Source organism: Cladophialophora bantiana (genome assembly GCF_000835475.1).
Source record: "Cladophialophora bantiana CBS 173.52 unplaced genomic scaffold supercont1.29, whole genome shotgun sequence".
In the NCBI taxonomy this organism is placed as follows: domain Eukaryota; kingdom Fungi; phylum Ascomycota; class Eurotiomycetes; order Chaetothyriales; family Herpotrichiellaceae; genus Cladophialophora; species Cladophialophora bantiana.
The window spans coordinates 54,526-74,275 of record NW_015971603.1 but is presented as its reverse complement, the minus strand read 5'-3'; the positions used below and the strand labels follow the sequence as shown (position 1 = coordinate 74,275).

The 19,750-nt window shown below is 36.1% G+C and overlaps 1 protein-coding gene across 1 annotated transcript; it reads left to right on the top strand.

The window, feature by feature from the left end:
* Positions 1–1,480: 1,480 nt before the first annotated feature.
* Z519_12395 (uncharacterized protein) lies at positions 1,481–2,326 on the top strand (the record flags this gene model as incomplete). The annotated part of the gene is made up of 1 exon (XM_016770101.1): positions 1,481–2,326. One exon carries the CDS (start codon positions 1,481–1,483, stop codon positions 2,324–2,326), a length of 846 nt encoding a protein of 281 aa, XP_016613599.1.
* Positions 2,327–19,750: the final 17,424 nt, after the last annotated feature.

The window sequence follows — 19,750 nt, the reverse complement described above, 5'->3', positions numbered from 1 at the left end:
CGACACTGTCTGCCCCATCTCCAAGAATCGATTTAGCCTCTCCTGTGCCCACTGTCGATGGCCAGCCTCTCGGCGGCGTCGACGATGCGGTGACAGCTGAGCCACAGCGCGCCAGCATGGCCGATCTCAACGATGCTCATTCGACTAACCGCGGGGATCAAGTCAAATATCTTGCTAATCGGTTAACCGACCAGCTCAGTCTATTTCATGGCTGCTGTGAACGTTGCCAGACGGTAGCCGAAGCCCTAATCTTCTCCGGAAATCAATCGTATCGCATCGCGAAAAGACAACTTCGCTGGCAAAATCGACGCTGCAACACGGTGCGAGATATTTCACTCTGCTGATATCGATCAGCAGACATCCAGACCACCCCATATAGATCAATGTTACCTACCAACTTCACAGCTCTCGGTCTTACACTGCCCATCATCTATGAAAATTATAGAGCTTCTCATGTCCAGCACTATCCGTCGAGTTACGATCACCGCCGCCGCAATGCCGCTACTGGTGGAGTCGAGACTCACAGCTGACGAATTGACACGATCGCCCGTGACCAGCAGCCCTTGTCTTATCTCCCTCCTGAATCGCTCCCTCGTGTCTAGTAATTGATCTTGATGGCCGTCCAACAGCCGCGAGTTTGACAATTCTGTGATGTTGGCATTTCTTCCGGACCAAAACCCTCAAGGCACCAACAAAGGGTTCGACATGGGATCGAAAGACCACCCGATGTCGTTGGTACTTTCTCGGCATTGTGGACCCAATTCACGCCTCGCTGAACCCCCGTCCGACATTGCCACGAGGATCCAGCAAATATGTCATGAAACACCTCACGCCGCCTGGGGACTCCGATGACTCGGTTAGCTAGTTCCTTTACGCGCCATATTAGCGTGCCTGTGTTTCGAATCTCCTGTGCGATAGACTGGATGTGACCGAAAGGCGGACACCAACCTAGTATCGACATGGCGGTGATTTGGGCAAATATACGACACAGGCTCTATCCAATTCATCAGCCGCACTCTTGCCTACCTAGAAATTTGCGCTGTTATCTGCGGCCATGGCAGCGACCTCCTTTACGACCGGCTCAGCCACGATATCCTATAGGCGATCACGTGATCCAATGTCTTCTCATCCTGTGCACGAAGTATTCTCAGCAAGCGTGAGTCGTATCGTAAAATTTGTATCAGCTTCTACTTCCTAGATCTATTTGAAGGATGTCTTACGACCACCGATTTGTTAACTCCTCAGTCTGCCTTGCGGTAGGCTTAACGGGACGACGCTTTCACGGCCTGCTGGGCCTCGTTGCCTTGATAAAATGGGTAAGCACAATTCATCGGCGTACTGCCTGCGACTTTCTCTCTGTCTTGTCCTCAGTTGCCCTGGAAGATAAATATCTGTATACTGCCTCCCGGAGCAGCGTTCCATGGGTTAACAACTGTACGCCTATCCGCCGCTCTCCCCTCTCCAGTATCTCACTCACACCATGTCGGGCCTCCCGGAATCATCCTCGAGAAGTTCTTTACCTTCCGATCTCAACTTCGAGTTGATGAACTTCGATCGAAGAAAAAGGGATGCTCGGGATATCGTTTCGTCCTTTGATCTGCATACCCTGCCCTCGGAGTTTGATCCGGATTCGTATCAACGCATCACGGTGGAACAAAGCACAAGACCGAGTTTCGAATGGACTGTCGCCGGAGATCTATGGGCAACATTCATGCGGTGGATCGTGCACGACCCCATATGCTGGGACTTCGCTAATAGGTGTCAACCTACCGAGACGCGAGCTCAGTTATTTGCTGAAAAGCTACGGAGGCGATTCCAACAAGAATTCGACCGGTATGATGAGCTACCCCATCATACGGCACCTGGACTAGAAGTACAGCCCTCGTCTCCAGCACACGCTTCGTTTATCGTCGCCCAGGTTGCCGAGATTGCCAACAAAATTCACTCGCTCGTGGCCGCAGCTCTGACCGATCTCCAAGATCGCGCCGTCGGCCGGGGGGGCACCGTAAAAGTCTTACTGGGAGCGCTAGAGGCGATTTGCAGAAGATGCGAGAACATCTCCCCAGTTTCCCCGGAACGGGACCAATCACCCTCTGGAACAGAAGTCAGAATTAGCCTCTACGATGTGTTAGTGGGCCAACCGCCTCCAGCAACGCCAAATATGATATTGCAAGCACTAGAAAGAGCATCCGAGATGTCACCAGGAATCCTCAGTAAAATGAAGACCGAATTCGAAACGATAGGCCGTGTTCTGCCCGCCAATACTCCTTTGACATATTTGCAACAATTTCAGAACTTATCCGCTCAAGCAGGAGCAACGATGTGAGAGCGCAAGTTAGATGTGCTGACTCATAGTCATACGATATCTGAGGCTGGTTCCTCTCGTATAAGGCCACTAACTACGAATAAGAGTAAAGGTGGAGGATGGTGGTTTAGTAATTATACTGCACTGTTATAGCTTTTAAATGCTAGGATCCGAGAGTTCTACAATTACATTCATTAATCTATCCACATACGTGTTAGACACAGCCTTGAGAGAGACCGGTCACGAGTTGCACGGACGCGACTCATCACGTTCATTGGACACCTGGAAGGATCCACGGAGGAGCAAGGCTGGGTCACGTGATATGCCCTGTTGGCCCTGTTGGCACAGAGCGCATAGAGCGCACAGAGCGCACAGAGCACGAGCATTATATATACACCCTCATTACCCTAGATAGTTACACTCTCTCCGTAGCTAACTCATATTATCTACTGAACTATACAGTTCTTAGTAACAGGGAACTCTGCTCATACCTTGTGTCTTCCTCAATCAGCTCATGCTATTCTAGGATTGTTACTAAGAACCCTAATCTAGTTAGGATCAGTAGGAATCCTTAATACTTTGGCTACCACCTTCGTTGCGAAAGGCAACCTCTATGAGTAGACCGAACCGACCCTCCTTACCCATAGACGAACTTACACAACGTACTACACGACTATCACTAAACGATAACACGATGTCGATAACTTTAAGTACACTAAGACCAACACCGGGCACCCCGAGAATCACGATTAGTGCACCGTCACCGACGTATAGAACGAGTATAGTAAGCTCATTAAGAGACGTACCATTAATAGTTAGTAAGGGAAAGATTAGTAATCTATCTAAGTCCTTTAACGGCGTAGAATCTAAACTTATATTCTTTATTCACTATATAGATATATATATTCTAATGAACTTCACTAACTTCCAGAATAACTTATAGAAGATTCTTTTCATAGGAAGCTACTTCGAAGAAGATACTAAGATATAGCTTAGACCTTTCATTAAGAACTATATAGAAAACGAAGGCGACGATAGAGAAGATAAAACTATTAATTTATTCGAAATATTTATAGAGTTTAAGAAAACGATAAAGCTAATGTAATGAGAGAAGTTAGAAGTGATGAATAGCGTTATGATTAGCTGGGGCGCCGACCCTAGACTATGATTCTTCTTATATAGTTCTAGGGGACTATCTTTTATACAATATATAAGCAACTAAGTTACCAACAGAGAGGACTTCCCCTAGTTAAGTGTGCGCGTTGAGAAGAGACCATACCCACCGCCGTACGAGTTAATGCCTATAGCTAGTAGCCTCGCCCTAGTTCAGTGATGCCACCAATAAGATCTTCGACGAATACTTATAGATAGGCGTCTCTCTACGAGCGGTGAGAGAAAATTACGAAAAATAACTAAAATAAACTGCTTACTAGATTAATAGAACTAAAGAACTACCTACCTATCTATCTAACTAAATCTAAAGAAACTAGCTATATATATAGAACCGCTGCGCAGAGTATATCATTTAGATCACTAGCTAAGTAAGTCTATCCCGCTGTACGGAGCGGTTTACGCTGGCTATTTATAGAGACCGCTACTCGGGGTGCCTTTTAGAATTACTAGCTATATATATTTACTACCACTATATAAGGTGAAGATTAACGACTTAACGACTATTTAGACTATCTAGAAGAAATAGAAGAGAAGTATCTCCTAGAAATGTAGGAATACGTTTAATTCTAAAAACTCCTAACTTAAGAAGCTTAGAAGAAGTCGAAGAACGTAAATCTACTTAAGAAATAATAAAAATAAGCGGTTAGACTAAACTCACTAAAATAAGCGAAGTTAGAGCGCTACTAGTCGAGAAGTAAATCTAGAATTTTAATAGAAATTATTAGTAAAGATAAGAAAGAAGCTCGACGAGAAAGTCGGTGAAGAGATAAAGAGAAGAAGAGAAAAAATAATAATAAAAGTACTAAAAATAATAAAATATCTAGATCTTTTAGTTTCGCTATTAAGATTTTATACTATTTTAATTATAAGAGAAGAAGTGAGAATAATTTAATAAAGAAAAATATCGTCTACGGAAGGATCGAATAATAAAGGAAAGCTAGAGCCTTCTACGATATTAAGTATTAGCTTATAAGATCTATCGACGCTAGATTCGACGATATAATCGTTATACGTTTCTTTTATCGTAATATTAATAAGAGAAATATTTTAGAGCTTAAACGAAAGTAATAATCTTCTATACTTTAATGGGAAGAACGCTATCTCTTTCTTCGAGGAGTTTAAAGAATTATATAAATATAACTAAATTATATTAAGCGAAGAATATATTCGTAGATCTATTCGCTTTATATTTAAAGTAGAGAAAGAACGCTATAAAGAGCTTACTAAGTATAACGTAATAAAGTAGAAAAAGTTTAAAGAGAAGATCTTAAATAGATATAAAGATTAGAACGAAGTATAGCGAATAATAAGTATTTAATATCTTTAGATACTCGCGAAGTATCGACGAAAGAAGTCTTAAAGTCTAGAACTATATCTTCGTTAATTTCGTAAGACTACGACTTATCTAATTAAAATCGAAGTCGAGACTAACTATACTTACTATCGTCTTCTTTTATTAGAATTACTAAAGACTTATATAGATAAGATTTAAAAGAAATAGAATTTAATAAATCGAAAGTCGAAGAATTCGAACTTTTAAAAATACTAGAATTAAATAAAAGAACTATAGAATATTAATAATGAAAATAAGAAATTTACGTAAGGAGTGCTCGACGAGAAGTTCTAAGAACTAACGTACGAAAGAGAGACTCGACCCTTAGCCGTTCGAAAGAAAGAATCGTAAGAATAACGTCGTCGTAACGACCGTACGAATAGTAAAACGAAGTTCGATAGAAATACTTCGTCGCTAATAAATCGATCTTTTATCTCTAAGAGAAATAATTAATCGGTGAAGAAATTATTTCGTTTAATAAGAGCACTAACACTATCGATCTAAACGCGGAACGCTATTACTTTAGACTTTATAACTCGACTAATTAAGATATTAAAGAGCGTTCCTTAGAAAGCGATCTAATTCTTACGCGGCTAGTAATTCTAGGATCGTTCGGTTCGGTTCGGAGAAATATTGTAGTACTACGATAGATAGCTTAGTCGACGAAGTTCGAACTTAAGTAGTTCTAGAGAAAATTATTTTCTTTATAATTAGCCGGGATACGTACTACGAGATAACCCTTAGTAAGTATACTAGAAAGCTATGAGAGCGTTATATCTTAATTCGAAATATAGGATCGCTCTTAGAAAGTTCTGAGATTAAGATCGTCCTTTATCTACTCTACTAATTTCTATAAGAGAGATAAAGATAGAAAGATTAGAATGAGTTGCGCGAGAGATCGATAAGAATTCGGAAGTTACGTCCGAATAATCTTATAGTATACGAGACCCTAATTCTACGTCACTAGAAGCGAGATTAAGTATTGTTTACGTAGCCGAATCGAGATCTAATTACGCTGCCCTAGACGACTCCGAAGATAATTCCCGTATCTCGAATACTATAGATCTAAAAGAAATTTATGTAGACTAGCCCTAGAGTAAAGCTTACGTAGATATCCTAGGAAAGCGCTTAGCCTCTTAATAAGACGAATATACGTAAGCGAAACACTCTCGAATTAGGGCTTACGAACCCCCGGTAGAAGAACCGAGACGATATATAACGCGACGGGCGAGATTCAATAGAGAAATCGTATATAACGGGATCGTAAATAAATCGCTAAATCCGATTAGCTCGACTAATTAGAGGTCGAGAATTTCCCTATATAATGTATAGAATAAGCGGTTACGTAATCTAATCTCCTAGAATACTATAATAAGAGATTCACTAGGGCCCTCTTAGCCTCGTTAGATATTATTACGTTCCCGAACTATAAAAGAGGCTACGTACGGACCGCCTAGGCCTAGGCCTCTTCGAAAGGTATTATTATAGAATCTAAATAGTACCGAAAAGATCGTAAATCATCTATTAAACTAAGAGATCTTAATTCGAATAGAGAACTTACTATCGATAAAAGAGGTTCGGGACGAGTGGTTCTTCCGTAAATATTGGCATTACGACGAAGATAAGTAAGAGTCCGTTCATTAGGGTTATACCTCGAGAGATAGCGACGTAAGACTTACGTAAGCGAAAGAGAAATCTACTACTAAAGTCGGTACGATGTAAATAAACTTATTAGTGAATCGCTCGATTCGCCTAAGGCTATACTATAGTAAGTACCCCTATCTACTTATAAAGATAAGAGGCCGATATAAAGACTCCTTACTAGATACTAGAGCCGAGATTAATCTAATGATCCTCGCCCTAGTTAAAGAGATGAAACTATCTCAATATATACGAAAAGCTAAGTTTATTTACGACGCCGTAGGCTTTAACGGCGACCGAGAAAAGTTTATAGAAATAATTAAAGATTTTATGATTAGCATCGCTAGAATCGAGGTCTTAATAAATGTCTATATAACGAATGTTATAGACCTAACGTATCGTTTCATCTTAGGAAGACCATTTTAGAAGGTAGCTTAAGGATTAGTCTAGGAAAAGGACGAGGATACTTATATTGTAGGTTTAACGAATAGCTACGTCGGTAAGAGAGTATAAATAGTCGTATAGACTACTTCTAACTTCGATAAGAATCGAGATATATTTACGATGTTTAAGCTTATATACTTAGCCTCTTTAAAAGGCTAGGCGAGTATAAGACGATGAAGAAGTCCGTACTCGCGTTAATAAGGGCTTAGAAGAAACCTAGGACGCTAGCCCTCGACTTTAAGGTAGGCTAGGACGGTAATCTAATCTCGATAACGAATTCTTTCGTAATGGGCGACGACGACCTCTAGAAGCTATAGTTCTTAGCTAGATCTTTCGACGTATAGAATAATGAGTAATTCGTAAGATCGTCGAGACTAGTTAACGACGAAGCCTTAAGATAAGACCTAGAAAATAAACAGCGATATAAACGTCTTAGATCTAAGCGGCCGTTAGAAGCTTAGATTAATACTCTCTATAAGAGGAAAGCTAATAAGATAAGGCCTATAGATACCGATCGATAGGACGGCTTAACACCCGGAGAATTACTAAACTAAAGAGTAAAGGCCATTACGAAGAAATAAGCTATGTTTAACGGACGACCGTATCGATTCTCTAAATGAATACACCCTAGACTTACAATATTTCCTCACGGAAAACGCCTAATATCGAAGCGCCTAGAAAAGCTAATTATCGGACCTAACTTAACACCCCTTAAGAAGGAAGTCTTAGTGAAAATTCTATATAACCGGGAAGGCGCTTTAGCCTAGAATATCGAAGAGATTAGAAGAATTCATTACGATATAACGTCGTCTTAGGCGATCCGAACTATACCGTATATTCTATGGTAGGCGAAGAGTTTCTTAGTCTCTAAGGCACTCGAGCCGATCGTAATTAAGCTAGTTAAGAATAAGATTTAGTCGCGTCTCTTTAAGTTTAGTTATGGCTCGTATAGGAACCCCTTCTTTCTAGTTAAAAAGAAAAAGCCTAAGGAATATCGACTAATAATTACTACTTAGAACATTAATTCGATGATAATAAGAGATGCTAACTTACCCCCTTCTTTAAACGACTTTACTAAAGAATTTTTAGAGATGTAGATAACTTTTCTCCTAAACTGGTTTTCCGAATACGATTAAATAGAGCTCGTAAAGAAGAGCCGAGATCTTACGGGCATTCATACATCTATTAAGTTAGTTCGATACGTAATATTATCTTAAGGAGCGACTAATTCTATAGCCTAGTTCGTACACATTACGAATCGCATCTTATACGAATAGATTCCGGAACGTATACGATCATTCTTAGATAATATCGCGGTAAAAGAACTAAAGACCGATTACGAATAGAAAGAAGTAGTTCTAGGAATACGCCGCTTTATATTAGAGTATTTAACGAATCTAGACGAGGTACTAACTAATCTTAAAAGAGCCGGCGTTACGATTATAGACTAGAAGCTATAGCTCTATATAAATAAAATCGAAGTAGTCGGATACGTCTACGATCGAGATAAACGATATCCTTAAGAATTAAAGACCGATAAGATTCGAAACTAGTCTATCTCGACGAACTAACTAGAGCTTCGTAACTTTCTTAGAATCTACGTATATTATCGTATCTAAATCTTCTATTTCGTAATTATTACTAAATCGTTATACGCCTTACTCCGAAAGAATATAGTTTAGATCTAGGAAAGAGCTCACGATGAAAGTATAAGCGCCTTAAAACTTATCTTATCGTCGTCTTCTACTCTAGTTAGCTTAGATTATAGTAAGGGTAGCGAATAGATTATTCTTATAGTTAACGCGAGCGGCCGAGAATAGAGAGACGTAATTATATAAGTTAATTTAATTATCGGAATACGCCGAGCTATAAGATACGAGAGCGAAGTGTAGATAAAAGTCGAGCTAAAATACGATATTCTTAAGAAAGAAGCTCGGGGATTACTAAAAGCCCTTAAGAAGTTTAAAAGATGATTATATACCGTACGCTTTATCGTAGAAACTAACGTAATAACTCTCGCTACGTAACTTAATCGATAATCGATAGATTTACTAGAAGTAGTGATTAATTAATAATTAGTCTAGATTCGTAAATTTAATTTTAATATATAATATATATCTAGTAAGAAAAATATAGTTACGAATACTCTATCTCGTCGTCCTCTGACCGAGAAAAATCTTAAAGAGGCGGAGAGAGAAGAAGAGATTAATGATTAAATCGAGGCGAGAATACTAATCGTTCGCGGAAATATTCGTCCGATTAAATGGAACGCTACTCGCCGAGATTTCGTAATAGTGCGATCGATAGTAGTACGCGCGAGGGATCGATCCGCGAGCTCTATAGCATCGCGCGTAGTCTAGCTCTTCGAAGATAAATACTTAGAAGATTCGAAGTAGCTTACGAAGTATCTTTAAGATTAATAGCGTTCTCACGAAATAAGTAATAAGAATTTCCGATAGTTATAAAAGAATTTAATGAACTTCTTCGTCCGCGAGAGCTATCTATTTAGAAAATTAATAGCGAATAGACTAAGTAGACGGGTGATTAATAATAATACCGAGAAGAAGAGAATTCTCGAAGTAATGTATAATGATACTAAATACTTTAGACGTAAAGTTATATATTAGTGAGTGACCGATCGTTATTTCTAGGAGGGTTAGTATCGAGACGTTTAGAAATTCGTTAAGACCTACCCGGAATATTAGTTCCGCGAAAGTAGAAGATTATATAACGAGATGTTCCTAACATTAGTCGATATATATTAAGAATAGATTAGTATCGATTATACTTTAATATCGATATCTTAAGGGAAAAGATATCTTATAAAAGCGCGAAGTAATATAAGCGGCTAAGTTAAATCTAGAGATATTATATCTATTAATAGTATAATAGTAACGAAGTTTCTATACGAAGAGATTATCTATCGTTATAGTCTATTTAGAAGATTAGTATATAACGACGAACCTAAGAATAAGAAATAAGTAAAAGAACTCACCGAAAAATATAGAATTAAACGCGTAATTACTTCGGTCTATTATCCTTAGATAAATAAATAAGTAAAGATAGAATATAGAGATATTACGAATACTCTTTTAAAAATATACTAAACGAATAGAGAAGGTATATAAATACACTATCTTTATACTATTCTTTAGATAGACCGAATAACTATTAAAGCCGACACCGGGATAACACTATACGAGATCGAATTCTTAGATAGACCGATTCTACTAATTAAGCTTAAGATTACGACCTAGAATATTATAAATTAGAATAAGGTTATCGACACTATAAACTTAATTACTATAAGGGCCCGGGCCCTCGAAAGACGAAATAAAGACCTAGAAGAGATAGTAGCTTATCTAAATAGAATGCGAAGACTCGGAAAGAAATATTTCGATAAGCGACATAGTTTATATTCCGAACTATTTAAAGTAGATATACTAATTCTTAGTTATAATATCGTAGAATTAATAAATATATCTACAGAAAAGAAATTAGTCTTTTAATAGTTTAGGCCGTTTAAAATTATAGAAGCGAATTAAGAGAAGGGTACGTATACGTTAACGGAGCTCGATAGGGCCCGGCTAAGTAGTACGTATACTACTAGTCGTCTAAAGAGATTCTATTCGAGATTAGCGAACTTTCTAGTCGATGTATCTTTATCACTAGGAGACTTCGCTAACGACGAAGAGTAATAACGAATAATAACTCCGGATTCGCTATACTTAGCGGAGAAGAAAGATTCTATAGACGTAAAGTTCTCTTTCTCGAAGTAGAGAGAAATCTACTTACGCCGTAGCCGTAGACTTCGAAATAAGACGACGAGACCGCTACCCTTAATAGTAGTAGTCGAAATTCCCCCCATAATCGACTAAATACGAAGAGAGTATAATAGTTTAAATATTCTAGGAGAATCTTTTAAGAGATAAACTACGTAGAGTTCGTTACTATCTCTTTCGCTTAGCTATTGCGAAGCGATAGAGAAGATAACGCTCTAAATTTAAAGACTTACGGAAAGTTTATACGGAAGAGAACGACGGTAAGTATAGCCTTACGCTCGGACCGAACTACGATGCGTTTAAATCTATAACTCTATTAGCTCCGGAACCTCGCTAATAAAAAGAAGAAGAGAGGAAATGAAGTATCGTAAATCGTTTAGTCGTAAAGAAAATACTACGAACGTAAGAAAGCGAGCGCGTACTCTAATTAGCTAAATTTATCTAAACACTATATAGAGAAAAATAAAGTACGCTAATTAGCTAAAATTTCACGACTATCGAGGTAGCCGTTCTCGCCTAAAACGTTAAAAGATAAAGCGAATATTATAGCCCGAAGTATACTCCCATCGAAAAGTAATAACGCTAGAGAACGAGAGCTTTAAGAATTCTCGCTCACTAAGTAAGAATATCGTAAGGCCTTTATAGATAACTAAAAGATTAGTTATAGATAAGATAAATTAAGTAGCCGTATAGACTAAAGATAACGGAGAAGATATATACTAGTGACACTACTAGTGACGATACTATTACTAGAAGATTAAGTCTAGTACGAAATTACTTCGGAGAGATAATCTAAAACGTAAAATACCGGGGTTTTACTATAGAGACTCCGGAATATATATACTTCTACTAGAGATAGATATAAGTATCTAGTCCTTATCTTCTTATTAATCTTTCTTTCGATTACGATTCTACGACTTAATTCTCCGTTACTTATATTATTTCGAATTATTCTAGACTCTCTCGACTCGTTCTTTATTCTTAAAATTATCTTTCTAAGTAAGATTCTAAAAGCGTAAGTCTAGAAACCTTTATATAACTTTATTATTAAGTTTAGTATTTTAACGACGGTAGTTCAAACTAAATTATCTTTTTCTTTTCTTTCTTTCTCCTCGGTTTCTTATCTTAATAATTCACCACGCCATTAAGATATTCGGAAATTCTAGATTACTTTTATCAAGACTCTTAATAATTCATCTAAATTCTACTTCTATAGTCACTATTAGTAGAGATACTAAATATTAAGTACCTAATGCCGGAACCGTCGAAAACTAGTCTATCCTTACTATTAAACACCTAGATTACATTAGAGAAGTTACGCTCGAAGAAGCTATAGCTACTATAAATTAGAATAACGCGAATCGGATTAAAGACTTCTATAGCTCTCTTAAATTAAAATATCGATAAATAGGCGAAATCCGCGACTTTATAACCTAACGAGTCTACGACCTTACTAAAGACCTTCTAAATACTCGTATAGAGTTTTAAAAATACTCTGGTCTATACGCTAGAAAGAAAGAGTTTAATAATAGACGAAATCGTCGCGTAGAGATACGTAATAAGTTACTCTCTAAATACGGCCGAATAAATAATATAAGTCTCTTTAATTATAAGTATAGAGAGAGAGGCGTTCCTATTTCGCGCGGAGAATTCGTAAAGCTTCCTACTTAAACGTTAGTAGAATTCTTTAACGAATTAATTATTCTATACGGAGAGAATATAACTATACTCTTAGACTAGTATTAATTCGCTCGGAAATATCTACTCTAATACAACGTAATATCTCTTCGGCTACTATAAGTCGCCTCGTATAAAATAATAGCCCGTCTTATTCGAATTCGATAGAATCGACACTATAATACTTCGTCGTATCTAGTTACGAAGAATATTTAGATCGTTCTCGACGATAAAATATCTAACGATAATAGACGAATCGCTAAGCGTAACCGTTCCGAGTAGTTAGAGATACTTAGTCGGTACGGATTTATAGAAGCGGCTGGGCTATACTAGGTAGATGTTCTTTCTATAAACTATAATAATCTAATTATATTCGAAGAAAAATCTAGACTAGTAATACTACTTACTACGTAAGATTTAATTACTAGAAACGTTTTAGGCTCGGGAGTTCATCGATCTATTACTCGTTCTAATACTAGTAATCTCTCTATATCTCGAACGACGAATTTCGTCGATCTTATCGGTTCTTCTAATACTTCCGTAAGACGTCCGAATATACGGACTACCCGAGGCGATCGAACTTCTACTTCTACGGCCTTTACTACGTCTACTCTTATTACTCTAATTTCTATATAACTATAATAAAGCGCTCTTTCGATACGACTTAGTTTAACGAATATAGAACGAAGAAGTTTAATATAGCTTATAAAACTAGGAGAAGAACGCTCTATTCTTAGGAGTCGCGAATAAATAAATTAAATGAGAAATAATTCAATTAATATCTTAGGCGTTGTAAAAAGACCGCGGCTATAGACGATGACCCCTAGTCTAGGCTTCGTAGCTCTAAGTTCCGGCTACAATCTAAGTATAAAGAAGTTAAGAATTTCGGAACTTTTTTACGGAATCGAGATCGAGTAGTAACTTATAAACTAGAGAATACGTATTACTAGTTCTTCCGGAGCCGTCTTATCACTACACTTCCTCGGAAGAGATACGTCCAATAACTTACCGAATTCGATTCTAAATTCTAGGAGCTCTATCGTATTCGCGTAGTTAATGATTTAGAAGTATATAAGATAAACGAATTACGAAAGAGATATACCCTTAGTTAGTCGTAAAGATATATAACGATACTACGAATTCGAAGCTAAAAAGATAATTAACGTATTAAGCTTACTTACTAGATATATATCTAGTTAATATATATTCGCCTATCTATATATAGCCGAGAAAGGAATCGCCTTATATCTAGAAGAATTAGAAAGAATCGCTACGTCTTATAAAGATTCTATAAAGAACCTCGAATAATTAATAAAGCAGTGAGAAGAAAGGTTCGGAACGATAAATTACTAAGTTTTATCTAGTTATTCCGACTATAAGGCTATCGATATCTCGAGTAGTGCTCTTCGAAGCGCTCTACTAGATTCTAGATATAACGAATAGATTAATTAGTCTTTCATCGATGCGAAAATTATAGTAAGCCGGAAAGAATTATATATAAGATATATCATTATCTTAGACGCCGCGTTCCTTTTCTAGATTAACTAATGTAGAAACGTAAACGCACCGATGAAATTTAAAGCCTAGGGAAACGTCGACGATGATATAAAACGACTCATTATCTTTAACGATGATCTAATAAATAAAGGGCACTATTAGCTAATCTTTATAGCCGATGAGATAATATAGTCGTACTTAATTATTAATTCGATATAAGATAGATTAAATACGACTAAGATAACACTCGATTTCTTCGTTCGGTGATTAAAGAATAGCGTTTTTAGTATTTTACCCCGGGAAATACGCCTAGAATCTAATCTTTAGTAGAACACTAGTAGTTATAGGCTCTAGATAATTAAGAATTCTCTAGCGATTATTAATGCGGAAACTTATAAGACGGCTCGCTTATAAATAATCTTATCTAATACTTAAGTCGATATCGAGGATCGTTTCACTATCGCCTTAAAGATCTATAAGATAATTATACGTAAACCGAAGCGTAGTAAAGATCTAGGGGCGTTAAAGGGCTTAAGTCCGAAGAGATTAAATAGAAGATAATTAAATAACTTCGTAGAGCATTTAAAGAATATAAAAAAAGAATTAATATTTTCGAGAAGAATAGGCGAAGATTATAGTTAAATCTTAAGCGAGATCGTTAAGGAAGCGAGCGATAATAGAAGAGATGTAATAGAAGAAGTTAGAAGTAATGAATTCTATAATGAGCCTTTAGATTAGATCTTAGTTACGGTTAAGAATTATTTCATCATTATAATAGTCTATTAGATAAAACTTAAAAGATAGACGACTTAGAGACCTATAATTAGCTCTTAATCGTTAGATATTAATATTCTTATAATGTAATATCGTTAGCGAGCGGTAAAGTAGGCCGCATTTCGTAGTTAGTTTATATTCCTACTAAGCATTATAACTAAAACCTTAATTAGAAAAAGTCTTATTACGATTAACACTAGATCTCTTCGAGGTTTTAGTCACCGCCTTTCTTCTATTTACGCTATGTATTTAATCTTATATTTCCCGAAGTATAGCGAGTAGTATAGCGAAGAATAAAGGTGACCGGCCTCGTAAGTACCGGGACAACGAGGCACTTCGAGCTAGCCGTGTAGTAAAAACCTAACGTTGGCGCGAGAAAAAACGTACAGAACAAGACGATCCTTCGCTCCCGAGAGAAACCGAACTTTAGATTATTTACGACTCTCATAGTATTCTAATATAAGCTAAAGTCGAAGAACTATCGCGATTAACCGACCCTCGATAGAGTATCTAAGTAGAAGATCTATCTATACCGACCGACGCTAACTAAGAGATAATGAGCTATTTTTATATTTCCTTAAATTACTCTTTATCTCGGAGAACGACTAATATATCTTCTTTCTCTTTAGATTATTCTCTTAGTATATTAGCTTCGTTAATAGTCTTAACTTAATAACTAATCGATCTAGAATTCTCTCTTCGAACCGAACGATACTCTCGATCATTACGATGACGCCCTACTCTCACCCCTCGAAAACCTTTATATCTCCCGCTCGTTTAATAATAGATCTCCGTTATTCTCTCGATCTTCATTATCTTATATCAACTCTCTCTCTTCATTTTATTTATTATCTTAAGTTCCTTAGTCTCTTAGATCTTCGAAAATTTCTTTACGCTAACTCTTCTAGTCGTCTTTCTCGAGAGCGTCGTTACTCTTAAATTAATCTACATAAACTAAATTAAATAAATCTAACGAGAGTTATTCTCGGGACGAGTCATCGAATCTACGTAAAGATAGTACAATACTAAAAGTAAAGATATAAGATTTAGTGGCCTTTAAATATATCGATATCTAAGATATTAACTAGGTCGCGGACGAGAATAACTAGAACGAAGATAACTAAGATAGAGACGATTAAGAAATAAATAATAAAGATAGAAATAATTAAGATATAAACGAGGATAACGAGAAAGAGATCGATATTACGTAATGAATTATCGAGGAGCTTCTATATTTCTATAGATATAGTAATGATAAGTATCTCGAAACGGCTTAGTAATATCTCTATAAGTCTACTCATTATATATCTCTAAACGTAGTTAATGAATTTCTCGCCACTATACTCGATATACTTAGTTATATAATATTTTCTTCGTCTAATATAACATTCGATTATTAAGAAGCCCGAGATTAGAAGGCGTAATTTCTAAGAACTCGTTCGGAGACGTTAGATAAAAAAATTTATATCTATCTCTCTACGTCCGAGTCTCTAGAACCTTATCTTAATTTAGTGATAATCTTTAATTTTAATAGTGTTATAAAATTTCTTACTAGCCTAGTCTTTACGAAATATAGTATTAAGTTTATTCTTAGTCTCTATATTATTATTAATCTATAAGCCGATCTCTATCTTTCCCTTCTAATTTTAACTTAGTATAGTATACGTAAAGTACGGCTATACGAAGTAGTTCATTATAAATTTAGTTACGTCGATCATTTTAAAAATACTTAGCTTCTAGTCTTCTTCCCTTCTTATTTACGTACGCTATCTAGATCTAATAACTATCTTAGCTAAAATAATATAATTCGCTGAATCGATTAGATAATCTTACTCGCGATTTATAAATAGATCTCTTCTATCCTTATCTAGGGTTATCCCGCTATCTCTCGCCTTACTAAACTTAATAGTCTCGCTCTATACGCGGAGACTCGCGCTTAACTCGATAGTAGAGAGCGTTAATAGCTTCTTTAGTACTTTCTATAAGTCGATTATCTTAAAGCTATTTAAAATAAAATCGTTTAACGTAATATAGCTCTAGAACTCGAAGATTTCCGTAGCTTATAACTCTTCTTTAACGCTAAAAACTTAAAAGAATAAACGTTTAAATCGATACTTACTATCGTCTAGAATATCTTCTTCATTTCTTAGAAATTAGTCTTCGACCGACGATTCTTAGTCGATAAGTAAGTTTAAATTAACTAGAATAAGAAATTCTACCCGCTATCTAGCTTCCTACCTAACTAAGAGATAGAAGAGGTCGTGCCGAAGATCTATCTTTAGCGTCTCTATTATTACGACTTATAATATTAGTAAGCACTATACGACTCTTCTATCCGCTCTTTCTTACGGAATCGATACTATATCGCTCTTCTCCGTAATACGGTAAGTATAATCGTAATGACGGCGATCGATGCTCTAAGTCGATAGTAAGATCTTATTTATAGTTAATACTATAATAAGTAGAAAGAACTCTATAATGCGGCTAAGACGTTCCCCTTCTAAGACTCCTTCATTAAAAATCTTACGCTAAATTCGCGCTTACGGCGTAGCTAGCAATATACTAAAGAGACCGAGGCTCATCGTTCCGAGACTCTATTATATTTCTATCGAAGTAGTAAAGCGCGGTGTTACGAGGCTCTTATATAGTCTATAAGACGATTATTTAGTGTTCGTAAAGAGCACCGTATTATATTAGCTCTTACTTATCGCATCCGCGATCGACTCCGAGCTATATAGTAATGGGAGATCCCGGTTACGAATAACTTCTCTTCTTCTTCTTTCTAGTGAATTCCTACTTCTACTTTTCTTCGGTTTATTTAGTGTAATATTAATAAGTTTACGATAGCGTTTAAATATATATTTAGCTTATCTTCTTTCGACTTTATATCGTGAAAGTATTCTAAAATAATAATCTATTTTCTACGTTTAGTAAAGTACGGCTACGGAAGTTATCTTCTCTACGGTGAGTCCGCTCTTTAGTGGAATTTAAAAGAGCGACCGGGAGGGCGGCGCTATAAGGGTCTTAGATTCTCCCGAACGCTCTAACGCTATAGCTACGAATAGTTTTTAGATAAGATTAACTAGGTGTATTTTACATTTTAGTCGTCTATTATCGAATATACTCTTTTCGATAACGTCGCCATAGCGGCGGCGTACCGTACTTAGTGACGAGATATTAAGAATATTTACGAGGACTTTCTCCGTATAAAGAGAATTAGCCACTAAATCTAGAAATACGGAAGATATCGCTCTATTTAATACTTTCTTCTAGAGTACTTACTATAGATTTATCTTCGTCGCTTCCGGCGCGACGTTTTTACTTCGATTCGCTCACGGATTAAGGCCGAGTACTAAGACGCTACGCTACGCGGAGAGATTCTATTATATTACGATAAGATGTAGAGAATCTTCGACGCTTCCCCTTATTCGTAACTAGACGAAGACGTTATTTATATTATACACGATAATAAGTAAAAAATTAAAGATCTAGATAAGTTAGTGAATTTCTTATAGAAGTTTAACGATAAACTTAAATAACGATATTAGAACGATAAAGAATATCGAATACTTTATTAGCGAGTTATTCGGCTTCTAAGGTAGTCTTTAGAGCATTAGTGAACGATTTAGTGGCGACTCGAGCTAAGAGAACTCTTCGTAATAACGAACTAACTAATATCGTATTTAAATCGCGCGGTATTCTAGTAATATAATAAGACTAGGTAGCGAATATAGATATCGATTTACTATAAATAGATTAAGAGTTAAGTAGTCGCGAATAAGTTAATTCGATACGAAGAACTTTTTCAATATAAAGACGATAATCGATGAGTTATAGAACGGAATAACGAGTAGATTATTATAGAAATTCCTAGTGAAAGTAGAGATTTTAATAACATCGACTTAGATACTCTTTAGAAGAATATTTAAACTCGATGAGATAAGTTTAAAGCGGCCGAACGTACGCGAGAGCGTTAAGACGATATAAGAGAATAAAATCGTACTAAAGATAGTATATCGCTCTTAAATCTATTAATATTATTTATTTCTACGCTCTTATTATAGATAAAGACTCTTATTCTCTTATACTTAAAGTCTATCTACGTAGTTAGATTAAAAGCGTCTCTTAAGAAATAGAATTCTTCGTCTTAATTTTACGAGAAGTATTTAGATATATCGTATCTCCGCCTCTCACTATCTTCTAAATTACTAGATCTCGTCTAGAAGATAATAAATAGACTATATTAGTAGATAAAGCGTTTCCTAGAGAATAGAACTCGAATACTTTAGTTCGTTCGGCCGTAATACTTTCCGTGGCGGAACGATCGCTCTATAGATTATCCTTAGCGTACTAGAGATAACTAAGAAGATCGAGCTACGCTAGAAACGAACTAGGGCGATAGTCTAATTAGACGCCGACCCGCGTCTCCGCGCGTATACCCTCGCGAGAAGAGTATTATAAGAACGTAGGGCCGCCCGAACTCCCGGACTATATTCGGAAGTTTAAAGTTTAGATATTTTCGTAGTTAACGATGGGCGCGCGAAGTACGATATAGAGGTCCGGAGATAGAATTAAGTTATATTTACTAAAGAAGATATCGAATAACTTATACGGTGACCCCCGATATTAACCGATAGAATAAACTAGAGAATAATATATAGAGCTACGTATAGAAGAGTATATAGAAGAATATATCGTAAAGTATATAGAATAGTATAAAAAATAGTAAATAATATATAAAATAGTATATAGAGATATATATAAAATAATATACGAAGTAATATATAATAGATAAGATAGTATATAAAGTAGCTATACTAGACTATATATAAAGTAGCGAGTAAAATAATATATAGAGTAAAAGATAAAGCGATATACTATATAATATATAATATAATCTATAATAAATAAAGTAATCGATATAGTTAAAGAAACGATTTAGAAGTCGAATAGAGAAATAACTTCTCGTCATCGCTAGATATCTCGCGTTATATCGTAGCCTTATTAAATATAGAGAGATAGATAATATAGTATAGAAGAGTTAGAGTCGAAATCGATTAATAGAGCTCTCTTCTACATTATAAAGAATAAAGCTATTATTTACTTAGAGATTATATAGATCTA